Here is a 22260-nt window from a genome sequence, read left to right on the forward strand (position 1 = left end):
AATCCTAATTTCGAATTATTATTTTTAAAAGCCAAGTTATTTAATTAAAATTATTTTAAATTACTTCTTCTAAACTGTTTTTTGTATTTATTATATTAATTTAATAACGTCTTTATATTCATTTCTGTTAATTTAGCATGTTAATTTCTAACATATTACGTATAACTCTTTAAATTTATGTGTTTTCTATTCATATTATAGTTATAGAATACTAAACATTTGTTAAATCCTCTTATGATGTAGTTTTACTTTAATAATATGAATTAAAAATTGATTTTACGTTTATAAAAAGAAAAAAAAGGGAAATATTACCTTACATATTGCTTAAATAGACCTCGGTGAAACTGAAGTCGATATTAATTTTAGTGAATGCTAATGTTTTGGAATTAAAAGAAACACAAATTGACATAAAAAAACGATATATAACTCCTCCTCAAAGCGTGGAGGATAGAAACCGAAAAAACCGATCACATTTTCAAAAAATAAAATATATTTTTCCTAAGAATACATCGAAAACAATTTTCAATCAATAGAAACAGAGAACCCGGGATAAACTTAAAAAAAGCCCAAGATGAAAATGTAAAATATTTTGAATATTACATTATATTTTCATACTATACAAAAATTAACCTTTTTTCGAGAATTGGTTTTCCAAAATTTTTGCTGAAGCATAAACCAAAAAAAAAGTAAGTAATATTTTTAACAAGATAATAATTTTCTTTCCTAAGAAAAAAGTGGAAGTACGAGGAGAAATTTTTAAGGCCCCAGTTAAGCTTGAACTACAGTCTCGATTAAAATAATGTTGTCAAGGCAAATTTTATTTAAAATCGTTCAGTCAGATCAAGTTCAGGCGGAAAGGTAATGTTTCAGCCTTTTATCTGGAGGTTTCGGGTTCGAATCACGGTCAGGTATTTCAAAATCATTTTTCAAACGCTACAAAACTCAATTTCCGTAAACCATGGACAAGCCTCAAGCGTATGATTGGAATTAATTCATCAAGCAAAAAAAAGTTTAAATTAATTAATAAAAAAAAAGAATATTGATAAACTATATTTAGGTATATACGTATATGGCAAGAGATTGAATGAAACATAAATGTTTCAAAAAAAGAACAATATATATTAATTATTATTATTAGTAAAATTTAGGTTTATATATAGTGGTTTTATGAATATTATAAATCAACTAATAAATAAATACAATAAAACTTAATTGTTTTTTTTTTTCATTTTCCTACCACAAGCAAATATAAGAAAGTGTTTACTGTTATAAAATTAAATAGTTAATCATCTAAACAATTTTCTGAGATAAATTACCGACTAAACTACAGTAACAGAAAAAAGTAATGGATAGCTTAATTTTGCTAATGACACTAATTTTCTCTAAAATTTTAGCTTTTTTAAAATTCTGCAAATGACAAATGGTAGAATCTTACTTGTATTCAGTATTATACCGCGCAATTTTGATTACAGTTGGAGTAATAATTAATTTTCCGACCCTAGATAAGACCAAAAAATTATATCATTTACAATCTCGCCGTTCCACAATTGGAAAATTGAAGAAAAAATAATTCGGAAAATTGAAAGCACGAAAGCAAAAAATATCATATTTAAAAAGAAAATCAAGCATAATTTTGTTGCGTATTTTGGAGCTAATTATAAAAAATAGAAAAGAAAACATCTATAAACACCTTATTTTCAAACTTATAAAGGGCTTTCCAGAAAAAAAACCAAAAGAGTTGAGAGAAAGTGGCCTTAAGTACGTAAACAACTAGTCGCAGAAATTAAATGAGTACTGGGCCAAACATAAAAATGAAACATCGAAAAATAAGAAACTAAAGTAGTAACTATTCTAGGTTGATTAACGGAGCCTCTTCAGAACTTATTCGAAAAAACATGTCGGATAAATAAAAAGATTAAATAGTGCTACTAATTTAATAAATAAATAAACATTTTAATGAAATAATAAATTCTATACATTTAAATAATGGTATATTGAGAACAGGTGATTACCGAACCATGAGAAAACTACCTGATAAAAAAAATATTGTCCAGTATAAACTAATTCGTTTCGCGGTTAATCACATTAAAAAGTAATTTTTTTTATTAAAAGGCAATCTTGGTCAGATTTGCAATAACAGATAGTAACTTAATATAACTTAAGAAAAATATGTATTTTTTTAGTTATCAATATAACAATACTTCGGCTTTATTTAAATATAAATCTCCGTTAGGACTTCGCAGGCCATTGACGATACTGAAAGAATTACTACCAGTCCAGAAGATGCCACTTTCGAAGAATTCTACGCGTAATTAACTGATAATGAAAAAGAAATGAACTTCTTCCAACAAGACGCAGCAACGTGTCACACATCAAACGTTTCACTTTATCACAATCGTGCAGGTTTCACAAATGAATGAGCCGTCAGCAGAGGACGGTGGCCTCCACGTTTCCCAGAGTTGTCTACTCGCGATTTTTTACTTTGGGGCTATTTAAAAGAGAGTGTTTATGCATCTCATCCCCGCAATATTGATGAACTGAAGGGTAACATTCAAAGAGAAATCAACGCAATTGACACCAGTGTTTTGCATCAGACGACGTTCAATATTATCAGTCGAGCATAAAAGTGCATCGATGCCAAAGGTGGTTATTTTGAACATCTTTTGCAACAATAAGGTAAATAAATGCAATATTTAAATTACGTTTAATTTTTTTCTTCTTAATTTATCCGTATCATTCGTAAAATCTCATTCCAACATAACCTACCGATTCTGCAGCGGCTACCGTTATGGGTTCGGTTTTATGTTGCTTGTTGTTGTAGCAATTCCGGGTCTGCTAGTATTATATAAAATATTCACTATCGGTAGGGACAGTCGGAATCTTATAATTCTATATATGTGCATCACGTTACATGCTCTTGATGTCTGTTCATTTTTTTTTTTAATAATTATTTTTTATGATTCCTTGTAAGAATCTACTTTTAACTTTAATCATATTACCATATTCGATACTAATAAATCGAAGTAATATATTTTTCGCTAATATCTCTACAAACAAAGGTAACAATTTTTTTGGTATGGACTGTAAATATGCCTACCAGATCTATTAAATTTTATAAAAAAAGAAAAACAATGAACAAAACCTCAAACCTTATCTCCGTGCAAATTAATTTAAATATCAATGCACAAAGAAAAAGATAAAAGGTACTCTCATCAAATTAAATAATCTCACGTTTAATGGGTCGTATATTATAAACCTACGCATCATGTTATTGAAAATTTTTAATCCTTTAAACAAATATGCCATCCCGGCCTTACTTCAAAACAAATAAATTGATTATAAAATTATCTATATAAAAAGTTTTACATTTTTATTAAATATGATGTTTTTGACCTGTTTTTTTTTTTAACTTTCGGGAGTGAAAAATATTATTTTTAGTATATTTAGCAAGAAAAACAATCAAGTACGAAAACGAAATATCACAATTTGTTATTAAAAAAAAACAAACAAACAAGATTGAATCTTTTTATTTGCCTGTCAAGAGTTATCAAACTTATTTAGAAAATTAAAACTTTACATACTGACATCCGTCTCATAATAACCACTAGGAAAATTTCTTTAGAATTTCTCTGTTAACAGTAAATAAAATGTAAAAGTTTTTCTTTTTACAAAGGTAGAATTTTAATTTATATACTTCTCTGAGAATTATTTATTTATTCAAAAACTACAGTATTAGATCCAATTACAGTTACCGATGATGATAAATCGATTTTGTAGCTAAGCCTGTCCGGAATTCAATCGTTAAAAAAGTACGCTACAGAAAACTATGATTGCTTATAATTCAAAGCGAGAAGGGATTTTTTATTTCATTTGATATTTAAACGTAATAAAACTAATTTCATTAGAAATTTAATACATTTAACCTTACAGCTTTTACATCATGGAGAGGTAAAAATAAAGTGTGACAAGGATACAAATTGTCTTTATTCTAATGTACGTTCATAAATCCCTGGATAAATAAGACAGAAAAGAAATACAAATGTGAATAAGAATACAAATGGAGAAGATAAAACTTTATTCTTCGCTAATGATATCAGCGTAGTAGCGGAAAGTATATGAAGTCCTTAATTATCAGCAGAAGAAAATGAAGGAAATAACGAGTAAAGTACGTAAAGGAAAAACTGAAATAATAAAATGTATCGAAAGAAATTTATTTTAAATTCACATATTGTACTAAAAGTCAAAAAGACTGAAGATGTAAATGAATTCAATTATTACTAAAGTTACCAGTGATGGCCGAAGCAAAGAGAAATACTTTTTAGGATAAATGAAATTAAACTAGCATGCAGTTTGCGAAAGAATTTACTGATAATTAACACAACTTCATTGGATACTGGAAAGAGATTATTACGATTTTATATCAGTAGAGCTCTATAGGCGCCCGTAAATGGGGTTCCTCCACCTCTTTAAATAAAAAAAAGTGGATACCGGTGTACTTTGACGGTTGGGGTTCAATTAACTACAAGTCTCTGGAATAATCGGCCCGAGTCTGTACAAGACTATACCTCATTTACAAGCAATACATTTCATCGAGTCGTGAGGGAGAGTTGCTTATTTTTAACTAGCTGAACCGAGAGCAACGTACAAGTTAGGAAAATAATATAATAATTCTACGATGTAAAGGGTTTTCCTGATTCCTAAAAAAACGAGTAAATTATAAAAAAAAGTACGAGAAATTAACCCACCGGGTTGGTCTAGTGGTGAACGCGTCTTCCCAAATCAGCTGATTTGGAAGTCGAGAGTTCCAGCGTTCAAGTTCTAGTAAAGTCAGTTATTTTTACACCTATTTGAATACTAGATCGTAGATATCGGTGTTCTTTGGTGGTTGGGTTTCAATTAACCAGACATCTCAGGAATGGTCGGACTGAGACTGTACAAGACTACACTTCATTTACACTCATACATATCATCATCCTCATTCATCTTCTGAAATATTATCTAAAAAGTAATTATCGGGGCTAAATTGGAAAAAGAAAAGAAAAGTACGAGTAATTAACTTTTTTTTTATCATAAATTTTCAAAAAATGTGTCAAAAAATAAAATAAATAAGTTATTTCTTTTTGCATGCTGTTATAATAATATAACTAGCCACTGAAGACAATGTGTTTGTCTAATCTGAACCTCTAGATGTTAAAGAATGATTAGCCTGCATATAAGTACAATAGGTTACCGATTAGTAAAAATATCAAGCCCAACAAAATTGATATTTTGATATTATGACCTACAATTAACACGTTCACTTTGTTCATTTCAGGGATCCGGTACGTAACCCACCGGATTGGTCTAGTGATGAACGCATCTTCCCAAATTAGCTGATTTGGAAGTCAAGAGTTCCAGCGTTGAAGTCCTAGTAGAGGCTTTTTTTATGCGGATTTGAATACTAGATCGTGGATACCGGTGTTCGTTGGTGGTTGGATTTCAATTAACCACATATCTCAGTAATGGTAGAACTGAGACTGTTCAAGACTATACTTCATTTACACTCATACATATCATTTTCATTCATCCTCTGAAGTAATACCTGAACGGTAATTCCTGGAGGCTAAACAGAAAAAACAAAAGGGATCTGCTACATATCGAAAATAATTAATTTCAGATGAACTAACTTTGACTGGTATCTCTTGTACCTCAGATGCTTTATATCCATCAAAATCATTATAAATACTGGGACAGATAGCTCAAACAACAAATTATTCTACCCTTTTCTATTATGAAACAATGGATTACATATTTATTTTGAATTAAAGTTAGTCTAAGCTTCGTTAAACTGTCAAGCTATATTGTTGTTTTTTTATTTTTATCTAATCTTGGCATTTCATATATTTGTATGAAATCCAACACCGTTATAAAGTTCATACTATAAATTGTACATTATAGAAGATTATATAGAATAAGAAACTTTGTATAATAAAACTGCAGAAACAACTAATTTTAACAAGACTAATCCAATTTACAAGACTGAATATTAGTTAGATGGCTTCATTTGAAATATTTAAAACATCAGACTCTATATTCAAGATGCACTAGATAAAAACCCCATTGTGTTTTATTAAATTTAAAAAAAAGTAATATTAAAAATTTGTTTTGTTTTTTTTTTTTTAATTTTGAGGTGTTTGGTGATTTTACCAATTAGAGTAAGAATTTTAGTGACAAATATCGAGTGATGAAAATTTAAAATTATTTCTATAAACAATATGTTTAAAATTTAAAAAAAGATTCTACATTCCTCATCGTTCAAGATTTAATATTCGGTTAAAAAATATTTTAAAGGAAAAGATATTAAATAAATAAATAAATAAATTTTTAACCAATTTTCTGTAAAATATTTTTTAATTTTATTTTTTAATGTTCGAGTCAGAATTGCTTTTTTGGGTAGTAGATAAGATTTGCTAAAAGGAACATCGAGTAATTCAGCTTGCATTTATATAATAATGAAGCTAATTCAACAATAGATTTATATATAAATATTTAATCGATGTAATTTTTAAATATGTGAAGAAGAATTAACAATATAAACATAGAAACCGTTTACTTAGATTATCTGTAGATTCTTTCTGTGAATTTTAAATCAAATTTTTCATATACACCAGATAATCGAAAAATTCCATTTCATTTTTTACCGTTTAAATAAGTTGAATAATCTTTTAAAGACTTTTTATGTAATATGATTTGTATAAACAAAATACAAATTATATGATATACACCGTAACTAACATTCTTATATGATAACATCGTTAAAAGCAAATGGGAACAGCAGACAGTGCATTGGCCTAATGCTGAATGGAGATCATTACCGAAACAGAAATTACTTCTGAGTGCTTCGTTCTTTTTGAATAAATGGTTTATCGTAAACGAGTTAACTGAAACTAAAAGAAGAGTTGAGGGTTGCAAAGGTTAATGGATTTTACGTTCGTTTATAAAATACTTTATAAAATAAATATATTTTACTGAAACTTATTCAAACATAAAAATATATTCGGAAGACTATAATTTTTTTTATTTTTTTTTATGTACATTATAACATTAATGTAATGAGTATAAGTATATATTTTTCTTTGATCTTCAATGCCCGTTACAAATTATTGGAAAAAATAATCAAAGAGAAAACAACCCACGCACATCCAAACATGATGTGTTACATCATATATATATATATATATATATATATATATGATGTAACACAGATTTGATTTTGTTTATTAATTAGTTCTTTCTACCTTTTTATTTTCTATTTTTATTACATTTTCTTTAAATCATCACCTAATAATAGGGAAGTTTAAATAAAAATAAAAATTATTAAGTTTTAATTTTTTTTTTTTTTTTATAAAAATTATCGAGTTAAACGTAATCATCTAGGAGTTAAGTATAATATGTTTAAATCAATTATTAGTTTTCACTCGTAATTTTGCATTATTATTATTATTATTATTATTAAATAATAATAATTCATTTAGCCAGTTAAGTAATAACAATAAATTATTATTATTAATAAGTTTTAATAAAGCAAAAGAGAAAAGTTATATTAATTTATGAATATTAAAACAAGTTTGATGATATTAAAAAGAAATTATTTACATTAACTAAGAAAAATCTGACTAAGAAAAAAATTATAATACTTTCCTGGCATTGATTATTTATTCTTTTATATTCGAAATAGTATAATGATACATGGGAAAACTTATCTAAGAATTCATTTTTTGGGTGGGGGTAATTTAAGGTGAAATTTTATTGTAAAATTATCATTATATGTTTCAATAAGCCAAAAAAATCGGCATTTTCTATATTTTTCTGCTCCTCATCTCCAAAATCACTTTCAAAAAAATATTTCTGAAAAATATTAAGAAAAAAGTTTTTTTCTTCGTTTACTATGTTAAATGAATGAATTAAAAATAAAATCCATTGAAAAATCTACAACCAATAAAAAGTTACCTAAGATTTCTTTTTTGGGGTGGAGGTCAACAGGATGAAATGTTATTGTAATATTATTAGTAAAAGTTTAAATAAATCAAAACAGATTTTAAAAAATGAAAAAAAAAAGATCGTAATTTGTTTACTTGTTCGGCTCCCTCACCCAATATTAACCCAAAGCTTTTTTTTTTTTTTTGGCAATTGCACTATTACTATGCTAGGAAGATATAAAAAAAAAAAATGTATAATTTTAAATTACTTCATGATTTTATTTAAAAAATGTTAACATTTATATTGATTTTTATTGTATAATATTTTCTACGATAATATAGACGCATATTTAATGTTTTATTTAATACCTAAAACAATAAATTTTAAATACCGTTTCGCTTTTCGTCTTAGGAGAAATTGCGTGTCGAACTTCCGATATTTTATTTTCTTCAAATAATTATATAATCGCTATTACTAATACGATTGAGATGACATGTTTGAATATTTTATCAAATATTTTAGAGGTAAAGAAACGAGAATGAATCAATATACTTACTATCTTAATATGTGACCTTCCACCTGACACATTATACAATTGGACAAAAGAAAAACGATTGTAAAAAAGTTAAATAAATCGTACTTAGATATTATTGACTTCTATATTTATCTATTTACTTCAAACGCACTAAGCTGACACCCGATTACAGTTTTTGATGTTAAATGAATTATATAGCGTATAAATAATGTTAATCTAGACCAGACTTCAAACCAAGGACTTTCTGAATGAAAGATATATACACTACCATTCCGCCACGGGATCGGCAATATTTTAATAACAATAATAATATATGATATTTACAATCAAACAATTAAAAATTATAATTCATTATTATAATTATTTGCAGTTATTTTAGTAATTTACTTTAAAGGCTACACAGAATAGGAGAACATACTCGAAATTTACAAACGCTTGGAATAATGATGATCTCCTAAATTTACTAAAAGAAGGGATAATTATTACGTCGTCTATTTAAATGATCTTGCGACAGTACTGCAACGCATTTTTTTTAGTAGTGCCCTTGACCCAAAACTTGTCCCATTCTTTTCAACCGAATTTCTTGAATTTCAACGTTTTTTTACCCGCTTAACTTTTAATTATATTTTATAGCTATCCGAAATAGAGTATTTAAAAAACAGATAATTATAAATCTAGTTTTACAATAAAATTTCAAATTACTCAACCTTCTTATGTCGCCTAAGCTGTTTTACTGGATATTTTTTACAATAATATGCATAGTATACATTTATAACTTGACGTTACTTTATAATAATCTAATAAATTATCGCCACAATTAATAAATCTTCGCAGACGTATAAGTTATAGTGTTATAACGACTAAAAAAAAATAATAATAATAAATCGCTGATCTCTTAAAAAGAATAACCATTATTTATATTCCTTTGTCGAGTAAATAATACTGGTAAAAGCAGAAACAAACTTTAATATAACGAGTTAAACTACACAGACGCAATCAATATCATGTCTCTTAATCGGATACGCTTATAACGAAATTATGTTTGAAATACACTATTTTTATTATTTTTTTTAAAGATTTCTTTAAAAAAAATCCATTTTCAGCAACCACAGATTACTGCGAAAGTACTCAAGAAAGATAAATTAAAAAAAGGAAAACCAGAACGCAAAAAAGCAATTTTAAGAAAATAATTATATTTTGCTGCTAGCATGCAATTTTCTAAATTATTTTTAAATATAAAAATTCTTATATCTTATACTACCATCGTAAGTATCTTCTTGACAAACGGTAAATTTTAAAGAATTCAACGGCAAATTCTAAAGAATTCATAGATTGAAAATGTATAATTTATTCTTTCATTGGGGAAAAAAGGATACCTAATATCAAGCGTATTTACGTCATTAAAGAGTGAGTGGGCTTGATCGAATTAGAAATAAAATCGGATTATACAACATTACAAATATTACACTCACATGTAAGTTCAGATGTTTTGGCCGCTAAAGAAAAATGTATTACTCTATCTAAACCAACAGAGGAAGGTCGTCTGATATTCAATGTCGATAAAACAGTCTACTGGAACACATATCATGAAGTACGTATAGAGACAAAGTTTTACGGTCCGTAAACATGTTTCTACGCAATATCAGCAATACAACCAACCGGGTTGGTCTAGTGGTGAACGCGTCTTCCCAAATCAGCTGATTCAGAAGTTGAGAGTTCCAGCGTTCAAGTCCTAGTAAAGTCAGTTATTTTTATACGGATTTGAATTCTAGATCGTGGATACCGGTGTTCTTTGGTGGTTGGGTTTCAATTAACCACACATCTCAGGAATAGTCGAACTGAGACTGTAAAAGACTACTCTTCATTTACACTCATACATATCCTCTAAGTAACACCTGAACGGCGATTCCCGGAGGCTAAACAAAAGTAAGTAATATACAGCAATACACAATCTGATCGTTTGATTAAAAATTGGTTTTAGTGTAATGATCTACAACAATAAGACTTTACGATTACTTAACAATTTATTTACAACCGCCGATCTACAACCATCTTCAGTAATCAATGAAGTCGTTGTGGCGGGAGATCTACTTTTCAAAAATTAAAAAGAAGATGATAGCTTTACTTCCATGTAAGGATATTATAACAGCGAAAGATACAATACGGTAAAGATTTTATAATATTAATATTTTTATATTAGTTTAAATGAAATTGTTATATTAATCACTGTCATATCTTATATATAAAGTCGAACGTTTGTCCGTTTGTTTGTTCTCGTATCTCGCGAGAACGATTGCTTTCAAATTTGCAAGAAATATTCGTGTTATTCCAGCGCAGGTTTTAAGCCGAGCCGAGTCTCCTTGGGTATAAAATTGTGAATTAATGATATTTATTAAAGAAAAAAAAATCCTTTTACCTCATTATTATATTTCTGTTACCATGGCGACAGAAATAAAGTTCTTCGTCAAAAGTTTAGTTTCCTTTTCAAGTAAAGACAGAATACTTTGTTATTTATCAGAATTATTTTCACAACCATGTGGGTAATGAACACTGTGGGGGTTCAGGGGTGGAGCCCTCAGACTAAACAGTAATAGCGAACGAAGCAAATTCTGCAGTCCTGGGGTAAGCCCCATGGCCCTGGGAATCCAGTAAATTTGCCATTAAATTTATCCTTTAATTTAGTTCCCAAAAATACAGTGTGGCTTAATTTTAACAAAGATGCAAAAATCAGGGCGAAATAGTTTTTAGTTTTCCACTCAAAACTCCCTAACGAAGCGTTTCCGAACATATGTTTATATAAACTTTTTTTTTTCACCAGTAGAACATGTCCTGAAAGTTAGTTACGTTCTTCATGAATCAGAATCAATCTTTTTATATACATATATATATATATATATATATATATAAAATTTACACATACACGTTAAAAAAAGTTAAAGGAAAACTTTTGAAACGTATTAAATGACTATTCTTTTATAAATAAGATCAATTGTTTTAACGGTTGAGATAATTAATACTTATATTCATATCATTTTAACGTTTAAATTATGTTTGAAATATATCTTTTTTTTTAAATAAACAATCAACTTTTAATAATCAAAAATCTTTCCGAAAATACTCAACAAAGATAAGAATGAATGAATGAATAGAAACGAAAGAAATACCAGAAAGAAAATAAAAACATTGTAATATTTTGTTACTACGATGCAATTTTCTTAAGCAATTTGTTAAATATACAAATATTTAGAGTACATCCTAAATATATTGTTGGGAAACGATAAATTTTATAGAAAATAAATAAAAAGCTGGAAAGGTAAATTTATTCTTCCATTGGTAAAAAGATGATACTTAATACCAAATGTTTCTCTTGTGAATATTTCCGTTTCCGTTCAACTTTACCCGTTCTACTACGAATAAAACATTTGAAATATGATCTAAAACAAAGACAAGCGATTTTCATCTTTGTTTCTACCATTTGTATTATATCTTAAAGCTATTTTCGAATGTCAACCGTAAAAATGTTTTTCTTTTCTTTTTATTACTGTAAAAAAACAAGAAAGAAAACTCGGTCAACTTGTCTAATACATAAAGATGACGCAGTCCCTACTTTTAACTTTATAAAAATAAAATATAAAAAACTCATTAAATAACATTAAATGTAAACAAAGAAATAATAAAAAAAATTAAATGTCTTCTGCTAAACAACATTCATTTATAAAAATAAAAAACTTAATAAAATTTAATACAAATAAAAATGCATTTTCATTTATATTCCAGTATTGTACAAAGTAATACATCTCTTGTAAATCTAATGTTTTTTAAAACGATCTGTAAAACATAAATTTTTTTTTAAAACGTATGGTATTTCTCATTAAAAAGACCTAGCACCTTAAATATTATCGGCGCTAATAATGGATAACGGAGGGGCTGGTGAACCCCGACAGAACGTCGTAAGTACCAAGAAGCTAGTCGCCAGTCGAGCAATCCATTTCCACCGATCATAATCAACTGAGCTTTCTAAATTTTGAGTAATAAATTATTCTGGCGTTTTAAGTGACCTTTCATAATAAATATTTTTTTTTGTGATGCGTATAAAATAACTAAGATATTAGTTTTAGGTAGAGTTTTTTTCTCTAAGAATAACTTCCCGGAAAACATCTTCGAATACAAATTTTATTAATTTTCAAAAGAATCATTTATCAAATATTTAAAAATTTTTAATTAATTTTATTCTGGATACATACCCATACAGATTTATAAATATACAGTTTAATAAAGCGGGGTCTTCATGATATTTTAAACGTAAAACAAAGAAAAATAAAATTTAGCAGACGGTCATACTTCGAAACGAAGTATTTTCGATAAAATATACCACACTCTCAGCACCCAGAGGCTCGTGTGATGAGAGGAACTTACAACTTTTTAATGGAAAGGGTAAGTGGACAGTGACACATTATGACACGACGCTTTAAAAAGCATTCAAAAATAAAAGTTTTGACTATAACCACTTCGGAATACAAAAACGGCTGCCATTTAATATATCTTAAAGCTTGTTTCAAACGCGGTACAGTGTCTCATTATATTGCTGAACAGTCGCTAAACACACACGCAAAAAAGGAAATCAACTAATGCTCTTAATCGAAAGTATTCATTTTTCGATGAGACCTACCTTAGGAATATTTGAAAACTCTTTTGAAACAATTGTGAAAAATTTTAATGACCGCCAATTAGTTATTTTTATTGCAGCCTTATCTAATTTAGTCAATTTTTTGTTTTGTTTTTAAGAACCTTTTAAAATATTTATTTCATGTCTAATCATTAATTTTTTTAGTTGTTTCTAATGGGTGACCTTTTTTTCACTACTGAGCAATTATTTAAGCGGTATTGTAGACTACTTTTGAAATAAGCTGTGAAAAAGATTAAACGGCCGCCATTTTGGTTACTGTTTTGGTAATCCGATGGCTTTATGTCAAAGGTCTTTTTTTTCAAAGATTTTTCATATTCCCAATATTTTCCATTTAAATATTTGAATTGCTTCCTCATAGCGGGTTTGGAACGTGATGGTTCATATCGAAAAAATAGAAATAGGAGTGCACTTCTTAAATATCTTCTTTTTTTTGTTTAACGGCTGATTTATACCGGTTCATTGCTTTATTAATATTGTTACCTATAATTAGCGTATGACTTTCATTAATAAGCAAAGATATTTCTATGTCGCCATAAATCCATGCACGTCTAAAACGGAGATCTTCATTTTAACAGTAGATGATGCAACAGACAACCCGTCGCGAGGTAATTACTTATGTATGTTAAAAATAATAACTAACTGCATCTAGAACGTGTAAAATAAGATTGTTTAAAGTGTCGTAAAGCTTTTAAGATGTAAAACTGGTGTATTAAAATACAAATTTTTAGAAAAATTATAAAAATTACTTTATATTTTACTTAATACTGTAATGTAATTGTTTTCTACGAAATTTAATAGTAAAAAACTTTGTCAAAAAGGTGATACAACTAACCCCTTGAATATTTTTTATGTAAACCGTATTTAGTTTGAGATTTTTTATTAGTTCATTCTACTCGTTAGAATCGGTTTACGTATATTGTATTGTGCGTGAAAGTTGAAACAATGGAATAATTTATTATATTTTTAAATAGAAAATGTAAAGAATATAATGAGAAAAGATAATCGAAAAAAGCTTTACTTTTATGTTAATACATTTTAATTTTATTATAAGACTGTAGTAAAAATTTTAATAAAGAAAAAAAATTGAAATTTTTCCAGTCTAATTATGAATAATCTTTTTTTAAGTGTGGTTGATGAAAAAATGTTAATAAAAAGAACCATCCTAGAGGACGTTTATTCAAGCATTAATAATAACACAAATATTATTCTAATTCAGATATCCCTTTAGCGGCAGATATTAAAAATTTTACATCTAAATATCGTTTATGAACTAAACGCTAACATATTCTTATGAAATTAAAAATTACTAACTAAAATTTATAAATTTATAAATTATTTGAATATAAAAATAATTAATAATTAAAAATAAATAGGTTTATAATATTTTCTAGCAGCAAAATATAATATTTATTTATAAAATGATTTTTTTTTTATACTTCTACTTTTGTTTTTTCTTCGATGATTAGTTAGTATCTTCGTAAACATCTTCCCATCATCAGAGCTTTCTTTTATATATATAAATGAAAAAAATATTTAATTAAAGTGTCAAAACTGTAGAGATATGTTACTATCAGTTAAGATTCAGGTTTCATTTGCCCCTTTTTTTATTAAAACGAGGAACTTTAAATTTTATTAATGGAGGACTTTTAAATTTTAAAATAGAATTTTTACTTTTTTGTTACTCTTTATAAATTCTCACTTTTTTGTTACTCTTATTAATTGAATTGGTCTAACGCCCTATTGTTAGTCGGTCTTGTTCCATCCTTCAAAGACACACCATGAGTTTATTACGAATGTATAATCAATTAATACAATAATATCATTTATGTGAATTACAAATTGAAAGATTATAATAAAAATAATTTATACTATAAACGAAATAAAGACTTTCATCTGAATGAACCATTTAGAATAAATAAAATATTTAGAATAATTAAACCTAACCCAGGTATTGAACATATTATTCGACACTACCTCATTCGCTGATTTAAAAATTACTTCATATATATATAAAGCCTGGGTCGATCTGGTCAAGGCCCAGATGGACCCAGGCGAGTCTCGGGGTCAACCAGCAGCTCCTCGGGGCCATAGACATTCGAGATCGAATCCAGGACCGCAGTGCTCACTTTGTCTAAGAATTAAACAATACTCCAGTAGTTTAATCGGTTTAAGGAAACAGGTAGTGTCTTAAAGGGAAAGTTACAGGCAGGCCGTCCGTATCTGAACACAATGTGGAACGGATCCGAGCATCTTGTATGCGTAGCCCGAAAAAGTTATTAACAAGCCACAGTCTAGGGTAGGAATACCTAAATCTACAGTGTACAAATTGGTGCTTAAAAGGCTTAGACTGAGTCCCGGCGGGGTCGTGCCTTCGTGGTGTCCCCGTTAGAGACGAAGCACAAAGGAGAGATCCCGGTTGCTGGGTGATGGAGGCCGGGAACGGCACAGCCGGGCCTGGCGTTTCCTTCATCTGGGGGCTAGAGGCGAAGGCACCTCTCGAAATCGTGTTCATGTTTAATTGGGGAGGTCTGGTTCTGGGAAGCAGGGTTAAAAAAAAGAATAAAAAAAGAGGCTTAGATTAAGTGGGTGTAAGATACAACCTTTACATGAAATCAAATCCAATGACAAAGTGAAAAGATTGAAGTTTACAGCTTTAATGCTTAACAACATTGATGAAAATGAGGATTATCTATAAAAATGTCACGTTTTCAGATGAGGCGACATTCCATATTAGTGGTTAAGTAAATCGATACAATTGCAGGATATGTGATCAGAACCACATGAAACTATTGAACATCAGCGTGACTCTTCCAAAGTCAATGTTTGGCGAGGACTGATAAATGACCATAGAGTAGCTTCGTTCATTTTTGTAGAAAGCACAATAAATCGGGATATTTTCTGTGATATGCTCGAATTTTACGTTTTTCACAGATTGGCGATATTGAAGAAGAAAAAGAATTAATTTTTTATCAGCTAAACGACGCTCCGCCACATTACAGCAACCGTGTCCGTGCAACAATAAATATTCGGTTTCCAAACAAGTGAATTGGAAGAGAAGGGCCGATCGCATGGCTACCAAGGAGCCTAGAAACTCAACTAAATCTATTTTTTTGAGGACACGTGAAAAGCATTGTTTATTCGCAAAAAATCCATGACATCAACCATCTAAGGGAGAGGTTTGTTGCGGTAACAGTATCTATTACACCCGACATGCTGACGAGTACATGGGCTAATAAATAATAATTTTAATATAATGCAGTTTAAATAATACTTGAAATCAAGGAGTACTTAAAAAAATTCTGTACTGTATAAACATCCGGTATACAGGTCTCAGCAGAGGTACTATACATTTAAAATAAAAAACAGAAGCAGTATTTGCAACAAAAAAAATTGATTTTATTTTATAAACATTGATTTTATAATTGATTTTTTTATAATTAGATTTTTTTAAATTTGAAAATGAGATCAAGTCAAGGAGTATTTATATTTTGTTCTATTTATAGTTCTTTATTTTACTTTCAATTTTTTTATATAACAAAGTACACTCCATTTTATTTATGATATGAAAAATCATTTAGATCAATGATGATTACAATAAGGTCAAACATAACATTAATTTTCTTAAAAATCATAGAATATAAGACGAAGCAAACTACTTTCTTTTTTTTGTTTCAATAGTTTGACTGGTTTGATGCAATTTTCCATTCATGGCGATTCTATGGTAATCTCTTTATTTGAACATAACCGTTACATCCTACATTCTCAATTATCTATTTCATATATTCTAGTATTTATCTTGTTTGCCATGCTTTTACCTACAGAAAGAACCAAATTAAATAGACATGGGTTTTTTTACATACTTTTGTAACAACACATCTCATCTCAAAAGCCTTCATTCTTTGTTTTTGTGCCTTTCTACTGTGCATATTTCGTTGCCATAAACGTGCTATACGCCGTACAAAAAATATCTTAAATAATTTCTTTTTACTATGTTCGATAACGTATAAAATATTAAGTTATAAAAAGAAAGAACTATTTAAAAAAATCTGATGTGGACACTACATGACTTCCTTGTACGCCTATTAAATTACATATACACATTTTTTTTTTTTTTTAATGAAAATCATATAAAATTTTACTTCACTAATAACTTCTGATATTTTTTATTTTTTTTTTTTATTGTTATTATTGAATTATTATTTATCGTAATTTTTTTTGCAATGAGAGGTTAATAATTATTAATAAATCAATGCATTAAAGTTAAAAAAAAAGGAGTTGAAGTCTGATTCGTACTGATATGCCTTCTTCCACTTGTAAATCCAAATATTTCACTGCTTAAAATGTTATTTGACTACAACTCGGGAACCAATGAAAATAAGTACCACTTATGACATATCGTTGAAAAGATCTCAATCAAGACTTATTACTGCAGTTAAGAAAAAGTCCAAAATCCAAATGTTTTGGATTTTGGGCTTTTTTGGACACTTTTGTTTCAGTCGATCGCAATCAAAATTGGAGGTGCACAAGCAGATGTTACAGCAGTCCTAAATCCAAAATTTCAACATCCTACGGTTAATCGTTTTTGAATTATGCGAGATACATACACACAGACGTCACGGCGAAACTATTCAAAATGGATTCAGGGATGGTCAAAATGGATATTACCGTTGAAATCTGAAAACCGACATTTTTCGTTATCACAGTACTTCCTTTACTTCGTACAAGGAAGTAAAAATTGGAACAAAGAAAGATTGCGTTAAGTAAAAAACATCTCTTAAGAATAAAGTAGGACAAAGAATAAAAAAATGTAATAGCAGTTCGGACTATAATAAATAAGACAAATGAGAAGAAATGTTAAAATAAGCTCAAAAAACTTTATAAAATATGGCTTATTTAGAAAGAAGCGCAATATTTAATGAAGTAAGGTAGGAGGAAAATCGATAGAAAACAGAGGAATGTTAAAATTAACATATATTTCCCGACCTAGATTATTTTGAATGAAAGAAAACAATATATAAAAAAATGAAAAACAAATCAGATCAGTTGATAATACCTATATTTATGAATTATTATTTATATAAATATAGAATATTATTTATCCATACTATTATCGTACTAGTAATTGGATTAATATAAGTACGGCAATACTGTCTAACCCATTATGATTATTTTCATTCTAAAATATTTACAAGAAATATTTTTAAAATGAATAATAAAGCAATGGATTGGCTTTTATGCACTGAATTTTTAGTTATATAAAACGATATTTTCTACATTAATACTTTTACGTGGAATTAAATCGGTAGTTTAGCTGTTTTATTTCAATCAACCAACTAACATATCCGTCAAATTCTATATGTATCAAAGAAATAATAAACGTGAAAACTATAAACATTTTTTTCATTAAAAAAAAAAATTAGTGTCACGTTCAGACAGAATGTTTCAACAATAAATTTTGTACAGAAGCGTCATTTCGATTAGACAAGTACATGTTTTAGTCTTCATTAGTAGGCTAAACGTTATATTTCTCGTCTCTGCAGGCAATGATAACGGCCTCAACAAGAGGTAGTGTGTTGGACGTCATTTAGATCTATTGTCATCCCCTGGAATGACGTCATGGTTCTGATAATATAATAGTTTACCAGGATGTACGAGTATAATACAATCCCACTTTAAGCATCTCCTTTATCTGACCGTTATTCATAATAAAAAAATTATCCAATGATATGTTTACATCCTATAATTTTCCAAATGATAATATAATTTTTTCAAACAAATTTAATTTAAAATTAACGAAGAAGATGTAGTAAAAACATTACAAATTTCACTAAATTGTGAAGTTATCATTTTTTTTTTTTTTGTCAGGAAAAATTGTTTATTCCCCTTTATTGTAATATATTTTTTTTAGCTTCTATTAGCCGTAAAACTAAAGGTACCTCTTTATCAATGTTGCCGGTTAAAGTAGAAGGAAAATACATAAAACAACCGTAAAATATCGGTAATTTCTTATTATATATTTTAATTCCATTTCTACTACTTAAGATGATGAAAGACCTAAACGTTTTCGAACCGTACAAAAACGTTAGATATTTTACAAACCTTTACAACAAATAGCAGCTAAAATATATATATAAACAGAAAAAGCAGAATTTTTTTCAATAGTTCGACAGATACGTATAAATAGATTCGAAGCAGAACAGTTTCAAATTAAAAAATAAAAAACAAAAAAAAAGGAAAAGGAAAAGCTTAAACCGTGCACGGATATTTTAATGAAACAAGTTACACTAAACATAGAGACGCAAAAAAAAATTAAATCTAAATTCACGCTATTTGTTTGATCCATTAATCCAATATAAAAGACAGGTTACAATTGTAACAGCGTAATTAAAATCCCATTACATTACAAGGAACAAAACATTGTTAATTGGATGTAACTTTCATCAGATATCACATATCAACTGATCGGGGATGTTGATAATCCAAATAATTCGTTAATATACCCCTGTATATTTTAAACACCCAGTGTATCATGTATTAAATATATCATACATAATTTACGTTAAAATGACGTAATTATATAGTGTATTATTATGTACAGTCAAATTAAATATTTATTTAATATATATCTACGTAAGTCTTCGTTGTGTAAAATATCTGTTAACCAGCAATTTTTTTTTTTTTACATATATTTGTAAAAAAATTAATTAATTTAAACCAACAAAATTAAATTAAATTTATTTGAAAATTTTTTAAAAATTATAAATTGTACAGCGGTATAAAAAAAATTAAGTTTTAAAAATATAACAAACAAACTCTAAGCGAGTGTGTGTGCGCGCGCGTGTTTGTGTAATTTTAATTTGATAACGCATATAAATTGCTGAACCTGATTCAAATTCAAGACCTTGTTGATATTAAGGCTGATAAGCTACCACTTTGTTACAAAAAACAGGCAATCTCTTACAACTTCAGTACCGAACATTCGAAACACTTACGGATGCAGCATCTTAAAAATTGACGCATTTCAATTGAAATTTAAACGTATGTAAAAGGGCGATGACAATAAATAGATTTCCATAGAAATACGAAGTTTATCAGCGTGTTGAATGGAAAATGTTCAGGCATAATTCTTACTACGTTGATTTACAGGGGGGAAAACCACCGGATTCTGGAAAATAATTTATAACTGTCCTATCAATTTACAAAATATTTCTCCGTATACAAAGTACATGTATAAAAAATTAAAGAATTAAAGTAATGGTGTTTTTACATTTTTTTCGTAATTAAAAACCGTACGTAGGACACATAAAAAGATTAATTAAACTTTTTTATTTTTTCAAAAATAAAAATAAAATACTTTGAAAAAATTTAAAAATAACAAAAATAAATTAAAATATTTAATGGAAATCATTTATTATATAACTAACATGCGATGAAATCTTCAATCTTATAAAATAATTTTCAAATATCACAGGTTCCAAATGAACTGATTTACAGAAAAATATACAATTTGTAGGTTTACTTTTTAATTAATATAATTATTTTTATTTAATATTTCTTTATTTATACTAAAACTGTAAACGAAGAAATTTATTTTACCGTTAAAAAAAATAATTGATTTACATTTCCGTAAAGTTAGTTTTACATTTCCGTATTTCCAATGTATGACAATAAATACGTAAGTATTTTAGAGATAATTACTTATCTTATCTGTAAAATTCAGTAACCGACGGCAAATATTTTAAAAATTATAACGGCTTATCTTAAAATATTATTATGTAAACACAATTAATGAAAGATTATTTCGTAAAACAAATTATCCTATCCCTTAAAAAATAAAAAAGTAGACTAAAATATTAAATAACAAATAATATTAAATAGATTTCTACATTATTTTATTAAAATAAACTTTTAATAAAGATTAAGTAACACCGAGCATAGTCGGATGTAATCGTTTATTTTCTTATGGTCCTGGAATTTTATAGTAGATTTTCCCAGGAGAAAAATTTATTTAAAAGCATACCAAAAAATAATTATTAAAATATTCAGATCTCTTGGTTATAATGTTAAAATAAAAACATGTAATATTCTACAAAAAGAAAAATTGTAACAAGACTACTTTAGACATTAACCGAATTAATGGGAAGGTATGTGAATAGAATAATATAAATAAAAATGTATTTATTTAAAAATACGAGTACCATATTTATAATTTAAAATCTTTAAATTATTTCAAGAAAATAAGTTTTTCTTAGGCTCTTCGTTTTCAGTTATGTAGATTTTTTTTGTTAAAAAACTAATTAAAATGTATATAGAAATTAACTGCAAATAAAAGGAAAATTAGTACAACTTAATATTTTTTTATAAATGCATCTCTTTTACAAAACATGTCAAGGAAAATAAATTAAAATTATGATTAAGAATTTTCATAAATTAACTTTTTTTCTTTTTTTTAATCGCGTAAATCAAAACAAAATTTTATGTTTTCCTTGAAATATTTATTTGGATTTCCATAAATAAAGATTTTAAATTAAAATATTATTTTTTAAAAATCGTTTCGTAAAATTAACTTACTTAAAAGAGTTGGAAGAATATCCCGTCATATTATTACAAACAGCAATTCACTATCATGTAATACAATAGAAGTTATCTACATGGCGATGCCAGGGCTACTAAAGCCGACGCCACCTGAGACCCCCTTATAGTGTCGGGACGCCTGGCGTACGGGCCGACGCACTAAGTCGCGCGTAAGTACGGGCGTCCAGTTGTCTACTTCGCTCCGCCTGTTAGTGCGACATCGTACTATACTTAAAATAAAACCGCTAAAATCCATACTAATTTTTCATTTTCTTCTTTTTTTTATACCCTGATTATAAATAAATATTTTGTAAATTATGTAAATAGTGATGTAACATTAATTTTGACATAGATACAAAACTAAAATAAAGCAAAAGGATATAAAAATACATTTTTCAAGCCTCCTTCATCATATCATTATATAAATAATCCATGATGTAGCCGAATAGATATTGTAAGTAGGTTTCTACTGAATAATTACTTAATAAATCTATTTATTATCTAA

At 27.7% G+C, this 22260-nt stretch overlaps 1 protein-coding gene across 1 annotated transcript in view; it reads right to left on the reverse strand.

The window, feature by feature from the left end:
• Positions 1 to 21847, reverse strand: part of meng (serine/threonine-protein kinase meng-po) — a 63428-nt gene extending 41581 nt beyond the window's left edge. The window contains exon 1 of the mRNA XM_075369211.1: positions 21753 to 21847. Within this exon, the coding sequence (XP_075225326.1) occupies positions 21753 to 21781 (29 nt within the window). The 5' untranslated portion in view covers positions 21782 to 21847. The remainder of the gene's footprint in view (positions 1 to 21752) is intronic.
• Between the last annotated feature and the right edge of the window lie 413 nt (positions 21848 to 22260).

This window comes from Lycorma delicatula, chromosome 6 (genome assembly GCF_047948215.1).
Source record: "Lycorma delicatula isolate Av1 chromosome 6, ASM4794821v1, whole genome shotgun sequence".
NCBI classification, from domain to species: domain Eukaryota; kingdom Metazoa; phylum Arthropoda; class Insecta; order Hemiptera; family Fulgoridae; genus Lycorma; species Lycorma delicatula.